The sequence below is a fragment of the Schistocerca serialis genome, chromosome 2 (assembly GCF_023864345.2).
Source record: "Schistocerca serialis cubense isolate TAMUIC-IGC-003099 chromosome 2, iqSchSeri2.2, whole genome shotgun sequence".
In the NCBI taxonomy this organism is placed as follows: domain Eukaryota; kingdom Metazoa; phylum Arthropoda; class Insecta; order Orthoptera; family Acrididae; genus Schistocerca; species Schistocerca serialis.
The window spans coordinates 679,972,304-679,990,428 of NC_064639.1; the positions used below are offsets into that span (position 1 = coordinate 679,972,304).

The following is an 18,125-nucleotide window of genomic DNA, read 5'->3' on the forward strand; positions in this document are numbered from 1 at the left end:
AAGGGCACAGGTCATCCCCGTTTTCAAGAAGGGACATCGAACAGATGTGCAGAACTATAGACCTATATCTCTAACGTCGATCAGTTGTAGAATTTTGGAACACGTATTGTGTTCGAGTATAATGACTTTTCTGGAGACTAGAAATCTACTCTGTAGGAATCAGCATGGGTTTCGAAAAAGACGGTCATGTGAAACCCAGCTCGCGCTATTCGTCCACGAGACTCAGAGGGCCATAGACACGGGTTCACAGGTAGATGCCGTGTTTCTTGACTTCCGCAAGGCGTTTGACACAGTCCCCCACAGTCGTTTAATGAACAAAATAAGAGCATATGGACTATCAGACCAATTGTGTGATTGGATTGAGGAGTTCCTAGATAACAGGACGCAGCATGTCATTCTCAATGGAGAGAAGTCTTCCGAAGTAAGAGTGATTTCAGGTGTGCTGCAGGGGAGTGTCATAGGACCGTTGCTATTCACAATATACATAAATGACCTTGTGGATGACATCGGAAGTTCACTGAGGCTTTTTGCAGATGATGCTGTGGTGTATCGAGAGGTTGTAACAATGGAAAATTGTACTGAAATGCAGGAGGATCTGCAGCGAATTGACGCATGGTGCAGGGAATGGCAATTGAATCTCAATCTAGACAAGTGTAATGTGCTGCGAATAGACAGAAAGATAGATCCTTTATCATTTAGCTACAAAATAGCAGGTCAGCAACTGGAAGCAGTTAATACCATAAATTATCTGGGAGTACGCATGAGGAGTGATTTAAAATGGAATGATCATATAATGTTGATCGTCGGTAAAGCAGATGCCAGACTGAGATTCATTGGAAGAATCCTAAGGAAATGCAATCCGAAAACAAAAGAAGTAGGTTACAGTACGCTTGTTCGCCCACTGCTTGAATACGGCTCAGCAGTGTGGGATCCGTACCAGATAGGGTTGATAGAAGATATAGAGAAGATCCAACGGAGAGCAGCGCGCTTCGTTACAGGATCATTTAGTAATCGCGAAAGCGTTACGGAGATGATAGATAAACTCCAGGGGAAGACTCTGCAGGAGAGACGCTCAGTAGCTCGGTACGGGCTTTTGTCAAAGTTTCGAGAACATACCTTCACTGAAGAGTCAAGCAGTATATTGCTCCCTCCTACGTATATCTCGCGAAGAGACCATGAGGATAAAATCAGAGAGATTAGAGCCCACACAGAGGCATACCGACAATCCTTCTTTCCACGAACAATACGAGACTGGAATAGAAGGGAGAACCGATAGATGTACTCAAGGTACCCTCCGCCACACACCATCAGGTGGCTTGCGGAGTATGGATGTAGATGTAGATACAACCTCCAACTCCAGCATTTCAGGGCAGAGATGCTGGAGTTGGCAGTCATGTGTGCTTGAGGTGTTCTCGATTTTGTGTGTGTATGTGTATGTGTGTGTGTGTGTGTGTATGTGTGTGTGTGTGTGTGTGTGTGTTTCTCCCTTTGTGGATGAAGGCTGTGACCAAAAGTTATATGTGAATGTCTTTTAATCGTGCCTCTCTGCAACTTGGTTTGTCTTCTTCTTGGTAAGTAGCAATCAATCTCTTCTTACATTGTTGACAAAGTTACTGGTCTATTATTTCCCACTTCATATATATTGCCCTTTTTATACAGTGGTTTTATTTTTGAAAATTTTAATCTCTGGGGAAACACGCCATCTGATAACGATATATTTATGATATGTGAGAGTGGTTCTGTAATGACATTAGCACATTTTCTTAGAACTGAAACAGGTACTTCATCAGCCCCTGAAGACAATTTATTTCTCATTGTAAATACACATTACTTGTAATTTAATTTTCAAATTCAGTAGCAAAGCCCATATGTCACCTAAAAAAAACCACAAAAATAGTTAATTCTGCAATAGCAATAAAAGAATCACACTATAATTCACATTGTTATATGCACTACCATTTTTGAAAAAATTTTCTGTTGCAGAGATGGAACTGGAGACGTAGCATCAGTAACATAGACGAAGAAGTTTTTTCAAACTTTCTTAAAGTAAATTAAATAAATTTTTAAGTCAGAGGCAGACCAGTTACTGCAGGGAACTTTTTAACAACTTAAATGTTGCTCATTCTTTTTTCTAAGTATGAGACTGAAGGATATTTTTTTCTGAACAGATGTTGAGAGCAGTAAGCAAAGTACCAAACAAATTTTTTGTAAAGTTGTTGTACAATTAAATTCTCAATCATAGACAACTTTTGTGATTGTAGAAGTTATTTGCATACAGTGTGACATTACCTTGCCTGAACCAGTTTCCAGTACTGTTTAAGTGTAGTTACAGAGTCGCACTAAGTTTCTGAATAGCCCATAGCCTTTGAATGAGTGAAATAACCAGTAAGAGTGGCCATAAGAGAAGAAAAAGAGCTAAATAATGTACTTTGAATTACAGGTTCATCTCGGGCCTTTCAATTTTTTCAAATGTTTCTGTGAAAGTAGATGCCTATCACCCTGAATGTAATTTTTTAATGTACTTTCAATCTGGCTTTCACAAAATCATCTCATGAGAGGAAACCATACCTGATCTCATGACTTTAGAATTAGGTTATCGAGTTACATGTTACTTTGATATTTGACACAGTATTGGAAATGATATGGTAGCATTAGTTTCATAGTTAAATTTGATTATATGCTGGCCATTTACTAAGTAGTATTATAAACAGTAAAAAAACATTCCCTTTAATACCCGAAGCTCATGTTCTTTTCCATTTATAAAATATACTTATCTAGTTTATGTAGACATAAGAACAAATAAAACTGCTGATCTGTAGGTTGGAAGGTGTGTTATGAGATCCCTTAATTGTGTAGGTAGGTTAGAGAATTTAAAAAGAGACTTTTGTAGGATGGAGTAAGATATAATGGGAATTAATTAAATGGTTTGGCAAGAAGAAAAGAATCCTGGTCCAGCGATTACCAGCTTAACAACAAAAAATTCAGACAGGGATAATGTAGGATTAATTATGATTAAGAAATTTTAAATATGAGTTAACCACTATGGACAGCATGGTTAACACATCATTGAATCCAAGATAGACCCAAAGCCATGATCCACCATCACGCACCATAGCACAAGTGTCTATGCCTACTAGCAATGTGGATGATGGCACAATTGAAGAAATGTGTGACAAGATAAAGAAATTATTAGTCATTATAGTACATTTCAAATTGGTTGAGACTTTTGACATTTGCCTCAATGGAGGGGATGTAAAGCCATTGGCCAAGTAACAACAATGGCAAGCCGATTTTCCCATGCTGCCTGCAGCAGTTGGTAAAGCACCTCTGTTGTCACATTGTGGATAAACAGCACCATGTCATGTCGTGCATTATATGTGTATCTATATTCATCAGCTCTCACTGTAAAATGGTGTTTTCTGGTGTTGAAGTGTTCTGCAGCCATCAGGTACTGTGAACAAGTGTTTTGTGTTGGCATTGCATTAATAATGTTTTGCAGCAAAATATACCTCTGAATTTGAATATAATAATAAATAACATACATACTACTCTGTTGTGATGGATAAAGCTTCTTAAATGCAGTGTAGGAAAGCAGATATTTTACTCTGGATAGAAAGAAATAGTCCATTGGATAGAGTTGAACATAGCATGTATAAGGCAGAGTTCGCCGGCCGAAGTGGCCGTGCGGTTAAAGGCGCTGCAGTCTGGAACCGCGAGACCGCTACGGTCGCAGGTTCGAATCCTGCCTCGGGCATGGATGTTTGTGATGTCCTTAGGTTAGTTAGGTTTAACTAGTTCTAAGTTCTAGGGGACTAATGACCTGCAGTTGAGTCCCATAGTGCTCAGAGCCATTTGAACCATTTAAGGCAGAGTTCAGTGCTTATAGTGCTGTACAAGCCAAACACAGCATGCTGCCAGGTTGGTGAATTAGCTAACACTAAAGGGCCCAGTTTAACGAGGCTTTCTTTGTATCATGCTCATTTAAATCTGGAAGAGAATATATGGGCCTAGTTGAAAAGTAATGTGGCAAGGAACAACAAGAAATAAATAATCATATGAAAAATACTCCCCCCCCCCCCCCCCCTTTGAATGCTATCATTTGCCAAACTCTTGTTTTGATATCTCAGACTGTTTATGAGACGTGAGGGATTTATGAATATTTCATCCTAGGTTTTTCACTCATGCATGTGTCGCTCAGCACACGCTGGCAACTATGCTCCCCCCTCCACTCACTCCAGACTGAACTGTTAAAATTTGCAACTAATTTTAAATACACTATAAGGCAGAAAAAATTTAATTCTGATGGGTGACTGGAAAAGGAAAACAAGGAAAAGTGGTGGGAGAACATGGACTGATGGAAGGGAATGAAAGAGGAAGCTACTAGATAAATTTTGTGCGTAGAACTCAGTTCAATCATGGTGATCATTTGGCTTAAGAATCATAAAAAAGGTTGTAGTAGACATGGCAGATACTTGGAGACACTGGAAGTTTCAGATAGATTACATAGTGGTAAGACAGAGAGTTCAAAACTAGATTTTAAACTGTAAAACTATATTAAAGGCAGGTGAGGACTATGACTATAACGTATTGGTTATGAACAGAAGATTTAAACTGAAGAAATTGGTGGTGGGAAGGGGGGAGGCTAGGAAACTAAGGAGGTAACAGGTTGATAAATACAAAGAACCAGAATTTGTTGTGAGTTTGAAAGGGGGAGCATTAGGCAGCAATCGACTGAAACTGGAGAAAGAAGTGCAATTGAAGACAAACTGGTAGCTTTGATAAATGAAATAATGAAGGCAACAGAAGATAAAATGGCAAAATGACAAGTCTCAGTAGACATCCTTGGACAACACACAAGATTTTTACTTTAATAGATAAAAGCAGAAACATGCAGGAAATGAAACACATAGAAGGGTATACAAGTATAAAAAGTGAACTAACAGGGAGTACAAAATGGTAAAACAGGAATGGATAGAGGAGAAAAGTAAAATTGTAGAAACATATATGCCTGTTAGAAACATAGATGTCACCTACAGGAAAATAAGACACATTTGAAGTAAAGAGAAGCACCAGTATTAGTACTGAGTGCTCAGCTGGCAAGCTAGTACTACAGAAATAATGGAAATCTGAAAAGTAGAAGGTGCGTATAAAAGTTCTGTGGCCAAACTAACTTGAAGATAATCTATCCTTACACTGGTATGAAAAACATAAGGATAAAAGTAACTTTAGCATGCTGTGTCACTGCCAAGTAACATTGCTCAACGAAAATTCGATCATAGGTAGGAAGAACTGCTGCAATGTAGTGCAGAAGGTCACTGAAAGAAATATGCACTAATACAAATAGAAGTGACACTTTTGTTCAAAGGCAATAATTACACTGAAGCCACCACAATTTGTTGTGGCCCCTTAGACATTACAAATTTGGGGCATGGTCATGGTCGTTAGTGCATATGGACATATTGCACCCCACATTTGAGTGGTGAGGTTAAAGCAGAAGAACGGGCAGGCTACTCCATTCGTGGAATATCCTCTTGTTCCAAGAGACCTCCAGTTGCATTGTTCAAAGCAGTCACACATTGTGTTCCACAAAAATGAACTGAGGTAAATACACCCCTGAAAGCCACATATTTCAATGTCACAATAACCTTGACAGATGAGTGTAGCATGTTCAAAGATTTTGAGATCAATGCACCCATGCAACATTATTCCTCCCCACTTTATAACATCTGAACCACTAAAACACACCATGTTTGATAATGTTCTGGGTGCATTATGTGTTACAAACTCTCACCATATGAGGTTACATCTGCAATTGTTATTCACATTGAAACTGTCCTCATCTGGAAGAGCACCAACCACATTCCTTGTTGGTCCAGTTCCTATGCTCGTGGCACCATTGCATCGATGCTAGCAGATGTGTCAATGTCAATTGAACATAACATACTGGTCATCAAGCAAAGAGACCACTCCCATGCATTCACCATGTCATTGTGGATCTGTGATTGCATGCCTTACAGTCCTGTTACATGTAGCAGGTATCTGTTGAGGTAGATGATCACGGTACACCATTTCCTCTCTTTTACTGGGTGTTGTGTGATGTCCTTAGGTTAGTTAGGTTTAAGTAGTTCTCAGTTCTAGGGGACTGATGACCATAGTGTTAAGTCCTATAGAGCTCAGAGCCATTTGAACCTCTCTTTTAGGCAGTAGTGCCTGTGGTTCAGAATACTCCCCATGCACGTGAAACAATGCTGTGAGCAATACCTAGTTCCTGGGATACACTCGTTAGACTTTATCCCTCTTTCAGCTTCCTAATGACTATTCCCCATGTTAAGTCATCAAGACCTTGTCTCCAGGCCATATTGTAATGTAAAACACCACTCTGGCACACTGTAGCTACTTGCTGGTTGACACACAATATCTTTTCCCATTCCTTCAACTGCCTCTTGTTGTGGGGCCAGCCCCATTTGGCTCTATAGTTATACTGACCTCACACCATGATTTGTCTAGCGTACTGTGCAAGATTGGGAGACCTCTGGCAACATGCTTCTGCACTATCATTCATTCCCACAGAGTAAATGATATGCAACATTACATAATCTAGCTCATCCTTAAATTTTGCTGAGCAGTGCATATAAGTTGTGTAGCTGCTTGGTTTCTTTCTCAATGTTCAGGCTTTTCTCAGGAAGTACTGCAGGTATTTTGATACTATTTTCATTCATAGAAAGACTGATTTAAGAGGGAGCTTTGTGAATATATTTTATAAATGTTTTGTGAAAACTGGCTGAAGTGTTGTTGTTGTGGTCCTCAGTCCTGAGACTGGTTTGATGCAGTTCCCCATGCTACTCTATCCTGTGCAAGCTTCTTCATCTCCCAGTACCTACTGCAACCTACATCTTTCTGAATCTGTTTAGCGTATTCATCTCTTGGTCTCCCTCCACAATTTTTACTCTCCACGCTGCCCTCCAATACTAAATTAGTGATCCCTTGATGCCTCAGAATATGTTCTACCAACCGACCCCTTCTTCTAGTCAAGTTGTGCCACAAACTTCTCTTCTCCCCAATCCTATTCAATACCTCCTACACTCCATACAAATACTTTCACAAACGACTTCATGCCACTTAAATCTGTACTCGATGTTAACAAATTTCTCTTCTTCAGAAACGCTTTTCTTGCCATTGCCAGTCTACATTTTATATCCTCCCTACTTCGACCATCATCAGTTATTTTGCTCCCCAAATAGCAAAACTCCTTTACTACTTTAAGTGTCTCATTTCCTAATCTAATTCCCTCAGCATCACCTGACTTAATCTGACTGCATTCCATTATCCTCATTTTGCTTTTGTTGATGTTCAACTTATACCCTCCTTTCATGACACTGTCCATTCTGATCAACTGCTCTTACAAGTCCTTTGCTGTCTCTGACAGAATTACAATGTCATCGGTGAACCTCAAAGTTTTTATTTCTTCTCCATGGATTTTAATACCTACTCCGAATTTTTCTTTTGTTTCCTTTACTGCTCGCTCAATATACAGATTGAATAACATCGGGGAGAGGCTACAACCCTGTCTCACTCCCTTCCCAACCACTGCTTCCCTTTCATGTCCCTCGACTCTTATAACTGCCATCTGGCTTCTGTACAAATTGTAAATAGCCTTTCGCTCCCTGCGTTTTACCCCTGCCACCTTCAGAATTTGAAAGAGAGTATTCCAGTCAACATTGTCAAAAGCTTTCTCTAAGTCTACAAATGCTAGAAACATAGGTTTGCCTTTGCTTAATCTAGCTTCTAAGATAAGTCATAGGGTCAGTATTGCCTCACGTGTTCCAATATTTCTACGAAATCCAAACTGATCTTCCCCAAGGTCGGCTTCTAGCAGTTTTTCCATTCGTCTGTAAAGAATTCATGTTAGTATTTTGCATCCATGGCTTATTAAACTGATTGTTCGATAATTTTCACATCTGTCAGCACCTGCTTTCTTTGGAATTGGAATTATTATATTCATCTTGAAGTCTGAGGGTATTTCGCCTGTCTCATACATCTTGCTCACCAGATGGTAGAGTTTTTTCAGGACTGGCTCTCCCAAGGCCGTCAGTAGTTCTAATAGATTGTTGTCTACTCCCGGGCCCTTGTTCCAACTCAGGTCTTTCAGTGCTCTGTCAAACTCTTCACGCAGTATTGTATCTCCCATTTCATCTTCATCTACATCCTCTTCCATTTCCATAATATTGTCCTCAAGTACACTGCCCTTGTATAGACCCTCTATATGCTCCTTCCACCTTTCTGCTTTCCCTTCTTTGCTTAGAACTGAGTTTCCATCTGAGCTCTTGATATTCATACAAGTGGTTCTCTTTTCTCCAAAGGTCTCTTTAATTTTCCTGTAGGCAGTATCTATCTTACCCCTAGTGAGATAAGCCTCTGCATCCTTACATTTGTCCTCTAGCCATCCCTGCTTAGCCATTTTGCACTTCCTGTCGATCTCATTTTTGAGACGTTTGTATTCCTTTTTGCCTGCTTCATTTACTACATTTTTATATTTTCTCCTCTCGTAAATTAAATTCAATATTTCTTCTGTTACCCAAGGATTTCTACTAGCCTTCGTCTTTTTACCTAATTGATCCTCTGCTACCTTCACTACTTCATCTCTCAAAGCTACCCATTCTTCTTCTACTGTATTTCTTTCCCCCATTCCTGTCAATTGTTCCCTTATTCTCTCCCTGAAACTCTCTACAACCTCTGGTTTAGTCAGTTTATCCAGGTCCCATCTCCTTAAATTCCCACCTTTTTGCAGTTTCTTCAGTTTTACTGGCTGAAGTATAATGAATTCATTCTGGCTGAAGTATAATGAATTAAAGTTCCTTGCAACTCTGAAATTGATGCCATCTATCGGTGAATGGGAGAATGCCTTGGACTCAGCCAGACATATTAAAGGCATAAGTCTGCCCAACTGCAGCGCTGGGGCTGCTTGAGCTTCTGGCACTGGGAGTCTGGCATGGGCTATTGCTGACTTCCCAATCCACCTGTGATGCACGGTATATCAGATATTAAGTTGATAAAAACAAATTTTTTGGTGTGCATTTAATTTTTTAAAGGTTGTGTGAAAGGAAATTACAGAAAAATTCTCGCAGGAAGCATAGGTCATGTTGGAATGGTGCTGGAGTCAAATGGCTGGCAAGTGACCATAGGTCATGCTGAACTCTGCTGCAGTCAGACAGAACATGTGATACTAGTCCTGCAGTACAGAAATTTGTAAGTGCCTTAGCTTGTGATGAACTGATGCTGCAGTTAGGTGGACTGGGCAGTGTGGTAACTTTCAGCACACTAACTTGCAGTTACCATCAGTGCCATGAGCTGTCACTCCAAATGCCAATTAAATATTAAACAGATAACATTTGTGCCTCCTGTGAACTTTCCTGTACTGTGCTGTTTAAATTGTTTAAATTATTTGAAAGTGATGATCTTCAGTTACCTAATGATGTTCTCTGAACTTAAATCATAATTGTCTCCAGTAGCTGAATAACAGTACAGCAACCACCACCAACTACAGCAGTGAAGCCACATCAAAAGCTGCAGCAACAAATAAACCACAGTCAATATCAGAAACAAAACCACACAGCAGCAAACAAACCATTATCAATATCAGAAACAAAACCATCAGCTGATACAGCACAGCCCTCACCAGCAGCAGAAAAACCATCATCGACCGAAGCAAGACAATCCTCATCACATGTGGTAGGAACTACAGATGCAGCAACATCGTCTCGATCAACAGCGGAACCACCATCATCAGAGACAACAAGAGAGTCACAAGTGGTGGCTGCATCAGCATTGCCAGAATCAGGACTATCATCATCACATGAACAAGCAACAAGGGAAGAAGCAACAACAGAAGGACCAACAACATCAACAGAAGAAGCAACAGCAGAAGAATCAATAGGAGCCACTCATAACTAGAGAAAAACTTCACCACCATGCCATCTTAAGGATTTTTTAGTAGAAACTGGGAGGAAAAAAACATTAAGATAGATAATCTACAAAAAGTTGTGTCTGGCCAGTTTAGAGTAGACAATTTTGATGACATAAAATCTAGAATAGCAAATAATAAGCTTATCATGAATTTGAATATTGGAGGTTTATCAATTAATCTGGTCAGTAAGCTTCATGACTTAGAAATATTTCTAGAGGGAACAAAATGGTCTGTTATGTTTATTTGATTAAGTGAACATTGGCTTAGAGATGAAAATATAAATTTATTGAACAAACTTACAGATTATGAAGTAGCAGCTAACTTCTGTAGAGACAATGGATATGGTGGTTCATGTATTCTGGTTCATTCATCAGTAAAATACCAAATTAAGCAAAATTTCAATAATTTAAATGAAGAATACACATTTGAGAGTTGCTGCATAGAACTTAAGGACTATAACATGCTGATATTCAGCATATATCGTACCCCTGGTTACTCAATCTCATGCAGTTTTCTGGTCAAACTTGAAAATTTGATCCACCAACTCAAAACTGAAAATTTGTGTAAAAAATTTTTTGTTTGTGCTTATTTTAATATAGATGTGAGATAAAATGACAAATTTGCCTTTTAAGATGAAGGAGCTGATGTCCACATATGGTTTTATTCCAAAATTTGTAGAAATGACAAGGGTAACTGCTACATCAGCACCCTGCATAGATAGCATTGCTAGCAGCTTAAACTACAGAAAAATGTATAGTAATCTTAGGGATCTCAGCCCACAATGCTCTATTAGTGCCATTACCCTGTGTTAGCCAAAAGCACACAAATAAGGAAATGGGAAAATATAGAAATGTTTTTCAATAAAATCAGCCTCATCTCATGGCCATTTACTGCTAAGTCCTCAGTAAATGAAAATGTCAGTAACTTTCTGGAGGCCTTCTTGGTGGTGTTCAATGAATGTTTTCCTTTTATGACGATAAAAATTGACACACCTAGGAATGGTTCATGGATAACAAGGGGTATTCAGATTTCATGCATGAGGAAAAGAGAACTTCATATGGAGGTGAAAGTCAATCAAGACTCTGAATTCTTAAATTATGTAAGGAAATATAAAAAATGTTTGATAAAGTTGTCAGACAATCCAAAAAATTGGCAAATAATAATTGCATTTCAAATGCTAAAAGTAAGTCTAAAGCAATATGGATTATTGTAAAGAATGAAATTGGCATCACAAAAGGCAGACAATGGAAACTTGAACTGTTGGTTGAAGGTGAGACTGTTTGGGACCCTACACAAATCTGTGAACCGTTTAACAGCCACTTCATAAATCTACATAAAACTGATGAACTTTCACCACCAAACATGTATCCTGTTTCCAGTTTATGTAACCCCAGTAAATTTAAATTCACCCACATATCCTATTCTGAAGAAGCTGATATCATAATGTCCTTGAAGAATCTAAATTATGCAGGCTGGGACAAAATTCCTACAAAAACAATAAAGGCATTCACCCATAGTATTGCACATCCTCTGTCCCTTATAGTGAATCAATCTTTCGAGGGAGGATGTTTTCCTGATAGACTGAAGTATGTTGAAATACAACCCATTTACAAAAATGGCACACATGAAGAAGTGATTAATTATCAACCTGTCTCATTGTTATCAATATTTTCCAAAATATTTGAAAGTGCTGCATGTAACCAGATAGTTATCTTTAATAATCTGCATAATATTGTCCAGAACAGTCAGCATGGTTTCCAAAGAGGACACTGAAAGGGGGGGAGGGGGGGTTGCAGAAAGCGTCTGCGAGTGGTTTGTGATCTGTGAGGATGAAGAACGAGTGACCCTCCATGTGAGAGCATAAGTGTTTGACAGCCTCATAGACTGCAAGGAGTGCTCTATTGAAAGCGGAGTATTTCTTCTGAGCTGTTGATAGTTTTTTTAGAGAAGAAATGAAGAGGGGAAACTGTGCCTGCCTTGCATTGCTGTAGTACCCCTCCCACTGCGAAGTCACTGGCATCCATAGTGATGAACAACTTGGCCAAGGGGTCGGGGTGTGTGAGTGTCATGGCGTGAGCTACAGAAGTCTTTAATGCATTGAAAGCCTCCAGCATAGGTGCAGTCCAGCGAACAGGTTTGAGTCCTGAAGTCTGTTTACCCAACAGTGAGATCTGTCAGGAGGGCCTGCACGGTGGCGGCAGAAGGCAGGTGACGACAGTAGTAATTTATTTTGCCCAGCAAATGTTGGAGTTCTTTGTAAGTGGCCGGGGGTGGCAGTGAAGTGATAGCGTGCATGCGAGATTTGGGTGCTGTATTCCATTGGTGGAGACAGTGTACCTCAAGAAAGTGATGGAAGGCTGACACAACTGGAATTTTTCTTTGTTGACCTTGACGCTGTTGGAGCTCCAGATCTGGAGGACCATGGATAAATCATTTTCTTGTTTCTCAGCTGACTTGCTGAAAATGAGTATGTCATCCAGATATGCAAAGCAAAATTGGAACTGTCATAATATGGAGTCAATGAAATGCTGCCACGTTTGCGCTGCGTTTTTAGGCCGAACGGCATGAAGTTGTATTGGAACAAATCAAGCAGTGTGATAATAGCATTTTTAGAGATGTCATCCAGCGCTACAGGAATCTTGTGGTAGGCACGTTTACAGGCAGTAACACTGAAGATTGTAGCACCTGATAACTTACGAGTGAAATCATTTATGTTAGGCATGGGGTAATTGTCCATGAAAGTACGAGTGTTTAAACGTTTGTAGTTACTGCAAATTCTGAAAGAACCATCATGTTTGAGGATGAGGTGGATCAGTGAAGACCAGTTGCTGTCTGACAGTAGCAGGTAACCTGCCTCCAAAAGTTTGTTAATTTGCTGCTGGGCTGCGCACAACTTAATAGGCTTGAGGTGTCTAACCTTGTGCCTAATAGGAGGGCTGGCAGTGGTAACTATCTTGTGTGTCATTCCATCAGCAACGGAAGAAACTGAGAACTGCACACAAGACTGACCAAAGTCCTGATGCGAAGTTTTTGGACGGGTAGGGCGCGACGAGGCATAGCCGTTAGTGTGAGTGGGAAAAGGCAGCATGAAAGTCACATGTATAGTACATGAGTGCAGCTTGTGCTTGTTTGGAGAGGGTGGCTGCGCATGCAGCTTGGGGCATGGAGCGGGTCGGAATGCGCGGCAACCGTCTGCTGTCAACCTTGCACTTGCACGCGAACTCGTACTTTGGTGGAAGCAGTGGCGAGAGGAGTAGATCACAAATTAAGTCCAAATGGTCATGGAGGTGTGTAACGAGACAGGAATTTAGAGTTTTCATTGGACACGTGATGCAACTTGAAAAGATCCTTGACAAGCGGAAACCATGATACAGGGTTGTCTTTGTATAAAGGTGGCAACTTTGGCAGATGGCCTCGGGGAGGAGACGAAGGCAGCTTCGGTGTCCCTTGGAAAACCGCCTGGTCCATGGCAGGAGAGGCCATACAGCAGGCCGGCACAGTAGGCATGGGTGTGTTACTGGCAAGAACATCCATTGCAATGGCAGGTTGCATTGTCCTTGGCGTGCTGCAAAAACACGACACGGCTGGCACGGTTGGTACTGTGGGAATGAGTGGTCATGTGATATGTGTAGGGGTCCTGTAAACTAGACTGTAGATTGCAGGTACTGATTTGAATTTGCCCATCTTGAAAATAATGTAGAAGGCTGGCATGGCAGACACAGGCGGATCTGTGGGAGAGGCGAGCTGCTGAGCGGTCAGAACCAGGGCCCCCTGCGAGTGGTGGTGGGGGGAAGAGGGGGGGTGCGGGGGGTGGGGGGCCGATGGGAGCAGCAGGTAGTGGGTTGGTATCTCGTGTGACAAGTGTGGGTTCTCCACACACAATGAAGCCATGTCCCATGGGGTTGGACTATAAATTACTGGTGGAACTAGCGGAAGATCACTGTGGTGTGGTAAGATGCCCCTGGAAGGCAAAATGCTGAAAGATATACTCGAACCCACATGGTCAAAAAGTTGAGCAAGTCTGGGGGTGGGGGCGGGGGGGGGGGGGGGGGGGGGGGGGCAAGGAGAATTTTGCGCATGAAAATGTCCATTGGTAGTCTGCAAATGAGGCAAAACTGGAACAGGTCACAATTGATAGTGGCCGGGTGCATTTTGCACAAATGGCAGCATTGTACACGACACGACAGCAACTGTTGTTGCGACGCGTTGAGAGTCAAAGTATTTCTGCAAATGTAGATCGCTTTGAACATTATACAATCACTTGGTAGGTACACAGTTCTGAATATTATCCACTTCACACTTCACATGTTGGCGAGCACAGTCCGGCGACATGAAACCCGACTCCACTGTTTGAGTTAATGGTGTTAGCACTTGACCTTTGTAGAACAACAAAGTTTGAGGTTAACATGGTTGGAGATCACAAATCTCTGTGGAGTAATCGAGGGCTAGCCATTGGGGAAGGATTGAAGGGGCCCGGCGGTCATAGTTGGGCTTCCTAATCTTTGATCCAAGCATTGGATGTGGTGGCCATGGCGGCGTGCGCATAACCTGTTGATTTACAACACCCGGTGTGGAAGTCATGGAAGGCATAGAAACTTCGGGGTCACCAGAATGGGAACAGGATATGAATAGCAGTATATGGAATAAACAGTCCCCACTAATATCTGCGCATACATAGATTTCGACAATTATCATACAAGTGCACACAGTACAAGTTATAAGAACAGACTGAAATAACATGGCAACTTGGATGAGCGACCTGAGTCCCAAATATTAATGCTGTCTATGTCGATATGACCTATTGACGCCACTAGGTCATGCAACATTATTGCTGGAAATGCTAAAAAATATAATTATTTAAAACTGCAAAAAAGTAATGTTCAGTTTGAAATTGAGTAGTCTCACCAAAAATGAACTATAAAAAAGGTTTCTCCAGCAGCTACAGAACACAATGTGCTTGTAGCAAAAATTTAGACTGAAACTAATAACACTGAAAATGTCAATAAAGTTCTCGAGTGATGTAAACTCCAAGGTAGAATTTAATACTAACTTTTAGATCTTCATCACTGCTTGCTATTGATGACCTGTTGTCTGCAGTATGTTGCTGTAACAAATTGTAGCAATCTTGCCACATCGTGGAAATCACCTATGAAAGTTCAGGTGTTGCAGTGAATTCCTTTATTGCCATGTATGTCGTGTGGAGCAATGAACAGTTGGCATTACTAACTGACTACATCTCGACTCTCTGAAAACTGGCTATGATCTGCATAATGACAGTGCATGTCTATTTATACTTTTAATAACAATCAGTAATATAGCTTAAGATGCAACTTTACAAAATTACTATAGAAAATTAATATGCGGATATAAGCTGTGGACAGCGTAATTTAGGTACATTATTTCCTGATGAGTATGTGTAGGTAGTTTGTGAAATAAACAGTTAAGAAGCATGAAACAAGAAAATATATGGAAATTAACAATGTGAATTACATTCTATAATTTATAACCAAAATATAAGTTGCGTCATTTTCCCAGCATAAGCTGGAGTTACAAATTCAATATGCTTTCAATTAATAGTAGCCACATAGTTCATAGCTGTTAGGGCTGAAAATCAGTGTATGTCTACATTTCTAATAAAGGATTGCATAATTTCTCTTTAATTTCAAATAATGTTGCAAGTAATTAAGATTGCTGAACGATTATATAGAAAACTTTGGTGAAATAAATGCATACAATGTGAGCATAATATGAGTCAAATACAAATTCTAGTGAACACCAGCAGTCATTAAAGAATTTATGTAATTAGTGGCTTCAGTATTAAGAAAAAATATTCCTACTAATCACAGAGTCTTGATATAAAGTTTACTTGAACCTGATGTTCCACCAGAATTTCTTTATTAACTGCTGTGTAATTCACATAATAATTAATATCAAATTGCCATATTCAACTCTTTGACAATATTTTATATGCATATCTGAGGATTAAATGTCTCTTCAGAGGGTGTTCTGTAACTGTCATCTACTCCTTGGGCAGAAACAAGAATGCAGTTTGTAATTTTACTCACCCACACATCACTATTAAATTCACTATCTTAGTACCTTCCCTATTTTCAAAGGTGTAAGATACACAAAATAATAACTTTTTACTTATATTCATTATCTCATTGTTGTTTCCATGGCTCTAAGTCTTGTTGTGTCTAGGAGTACATTCTTGCTGCTGGAAATTTTTGTTTAACATTTTGGGTTCTTGTTGCACTAAATAACTGATGAAGATTTTTCTATTGCTGTAAATATCCTTTCATTTTTACCCCATTCTTCTATACTACACTGACTTCACAATCTCCATTTTTATCACACCACAAATTACATTATTAGAGACAAGATTAGCAAAATATTTGTGTTTCATTCTGAGGCATGTCCACGACTATTTACTGTCTACAGTACTAACTATTCCACAGACTTTACAGAGCACAGAGTTTACATATTTTCTTCACAACAGAAGAATCATCACCAAGATATAACATTATTTTATAAATAAATACAGAAATAAATTTAATAATTTGCTTTAGATTGTGCAATTAATAATATGAACTTTAGAAATGCCAGAAGTTTTGTAATTTAATTATTCTTAAAAGAAGGGTAATTTTGACTGTAGTACATATTGTTTGTAGCATATTAATTTCTTTTTTATACATTTTAGCCTGAAAAATAATACATCATATACAAAATCATATGAATTGCTTTAGTGAAACAGCTGAGATGCAAGAATTGATAGTATACATGGTAGCACTTATTTCTATAAAAAAAGGTAATGTTAGAGGAGGGTGACTCATTATAAGTTGTAAGGGTCAAGACCATGAAAGTAAAGCAGCAGTTAAGAAGGGAGTGAGACAGGGTTGTAGCCTACCCCTGACGTTATTCAGTCTGTGCACTGAGCAAGCTGGAAGAAAACCAAGAAGAAATCTGCAATGTGAAGAAAAAATAAAAACTTTGAGGTCTGCCAGTGACATCATAATTCTGTCACAGACAGCAAGGACTTGGGACAACTGTTGAATAGAATGTCCTGAAAAGAGGTTATTAGATGAACATTAATAAAAGTAAAACACAGCAAGGAAATGTACTCAAAATAAATCAGTTGTTGCTGAAGGAATTGAACTGGGAAACAAGACAATAAATATAGTAGATGAGTTTTGGTATTTGAACAGCAAAATGGGAGATGATGATCAATGCAGAGAAGATATAAGATTCAGACTGACATAGCAACAGAAACCTTTCTCGAAAAAAGAGGATCTTGTTAATATCAAATGTCTCTTGTGAAGGTATTTGTCTGGAGTGTCGGCTTGCATGGAAGTGACAAGTGGTTGATAAAGACAATAGAACCCTTTGAAAGGTGATGATACAAGAGAACACTGTAGACTAGATGGGTAAATCGGATCACTAATTAAGAGATACTGAATGCAAGTGGGGAAAATAGAAATTTATTGTTGAAATTAACTAAAGAAAACGAGATATCAAGGAATCATTAATTAGGTAGTAGTGGTGACTGGGGGAGGGGGGGGGGAGGGGGGATTGAGAATATTATAGAGGCTGGTTGGATGATTCATTTGGGGTAGGGGACCAAACAGCAAGGTCATCAGTTCCATTGGATGAGGGAAGGATGGGGAAGGAAATCTGTTTGGCCCTTTCAAAGGAACCATCCTGGTATTTGCCTGTTATGATTCAGGGAAATGACAGAAAACCTAAATCAGGATGGCCAGATGTGGGTTTGAACCATCATCCCCCCAAATGCTAGTCCAGTGTGCTAATCACGGTGCTACCTCACTCAGTATAGAGGGTGATTGAGTCTTACCTAGGGTAAGCAGGTTCAAAATGGATGCGGGTTGCAGCAGGGCAGAATAACATGAAGAGCTGCATTAAACCACTCTTTGGGCTCAACTCCACAATAACAACATTAGTCTAAATAAAAATTTTGCTGTGAGGTAAGAAACTGCTGATAGAGTTAAACAAGACACAATATTTAATTGTCATTTTCTGTGTGACTGCCAAGGCTCTTGGTTGTAAACACAATAGAAAAATTCAGTGACTGAATTTGCCACAGATGTCACACCAAACTGATGCAAAAAGCCGCAGTGTGGGACTGGTTAAGTATTTCTTTGTAAGA

At 39.7% G+C, this 18,125-nt stretch overlaps 1 protein-coding gene across 3 annotated transcripts in view; it reads left to right on the top strand.

Annotated features, from left to right (window-relative positions):
- LOC126457790 (integrator complex subunit 13) overlaps nt 1-18,125 on the top strand; it is a 249,485-nt gene that overhangs the window by 213,012 nt on the left and 18,348 nt on the right. The window contains exon 14 of one of the 3 annotated variants that reach the window (XM_050094375.1): nt 1,984-2,186. The exons of 1 other annotated variant lie outside the window; for it this stretch is intronic. In XM_050094375.1, the coding sequence (XP_049950332.1) occupies nt 1,984-2,055 (72 nt within the window). In that variant the 3' untranslated portion in view covers nt 2,056-2,186. Of the gene's footprint in view, nt 1-1,983; nt 2,187-18,125 lie in introns of those variants that run through there. One more of the 3 variants, XM_050094376.1, reaches the window with a different exon arrangement.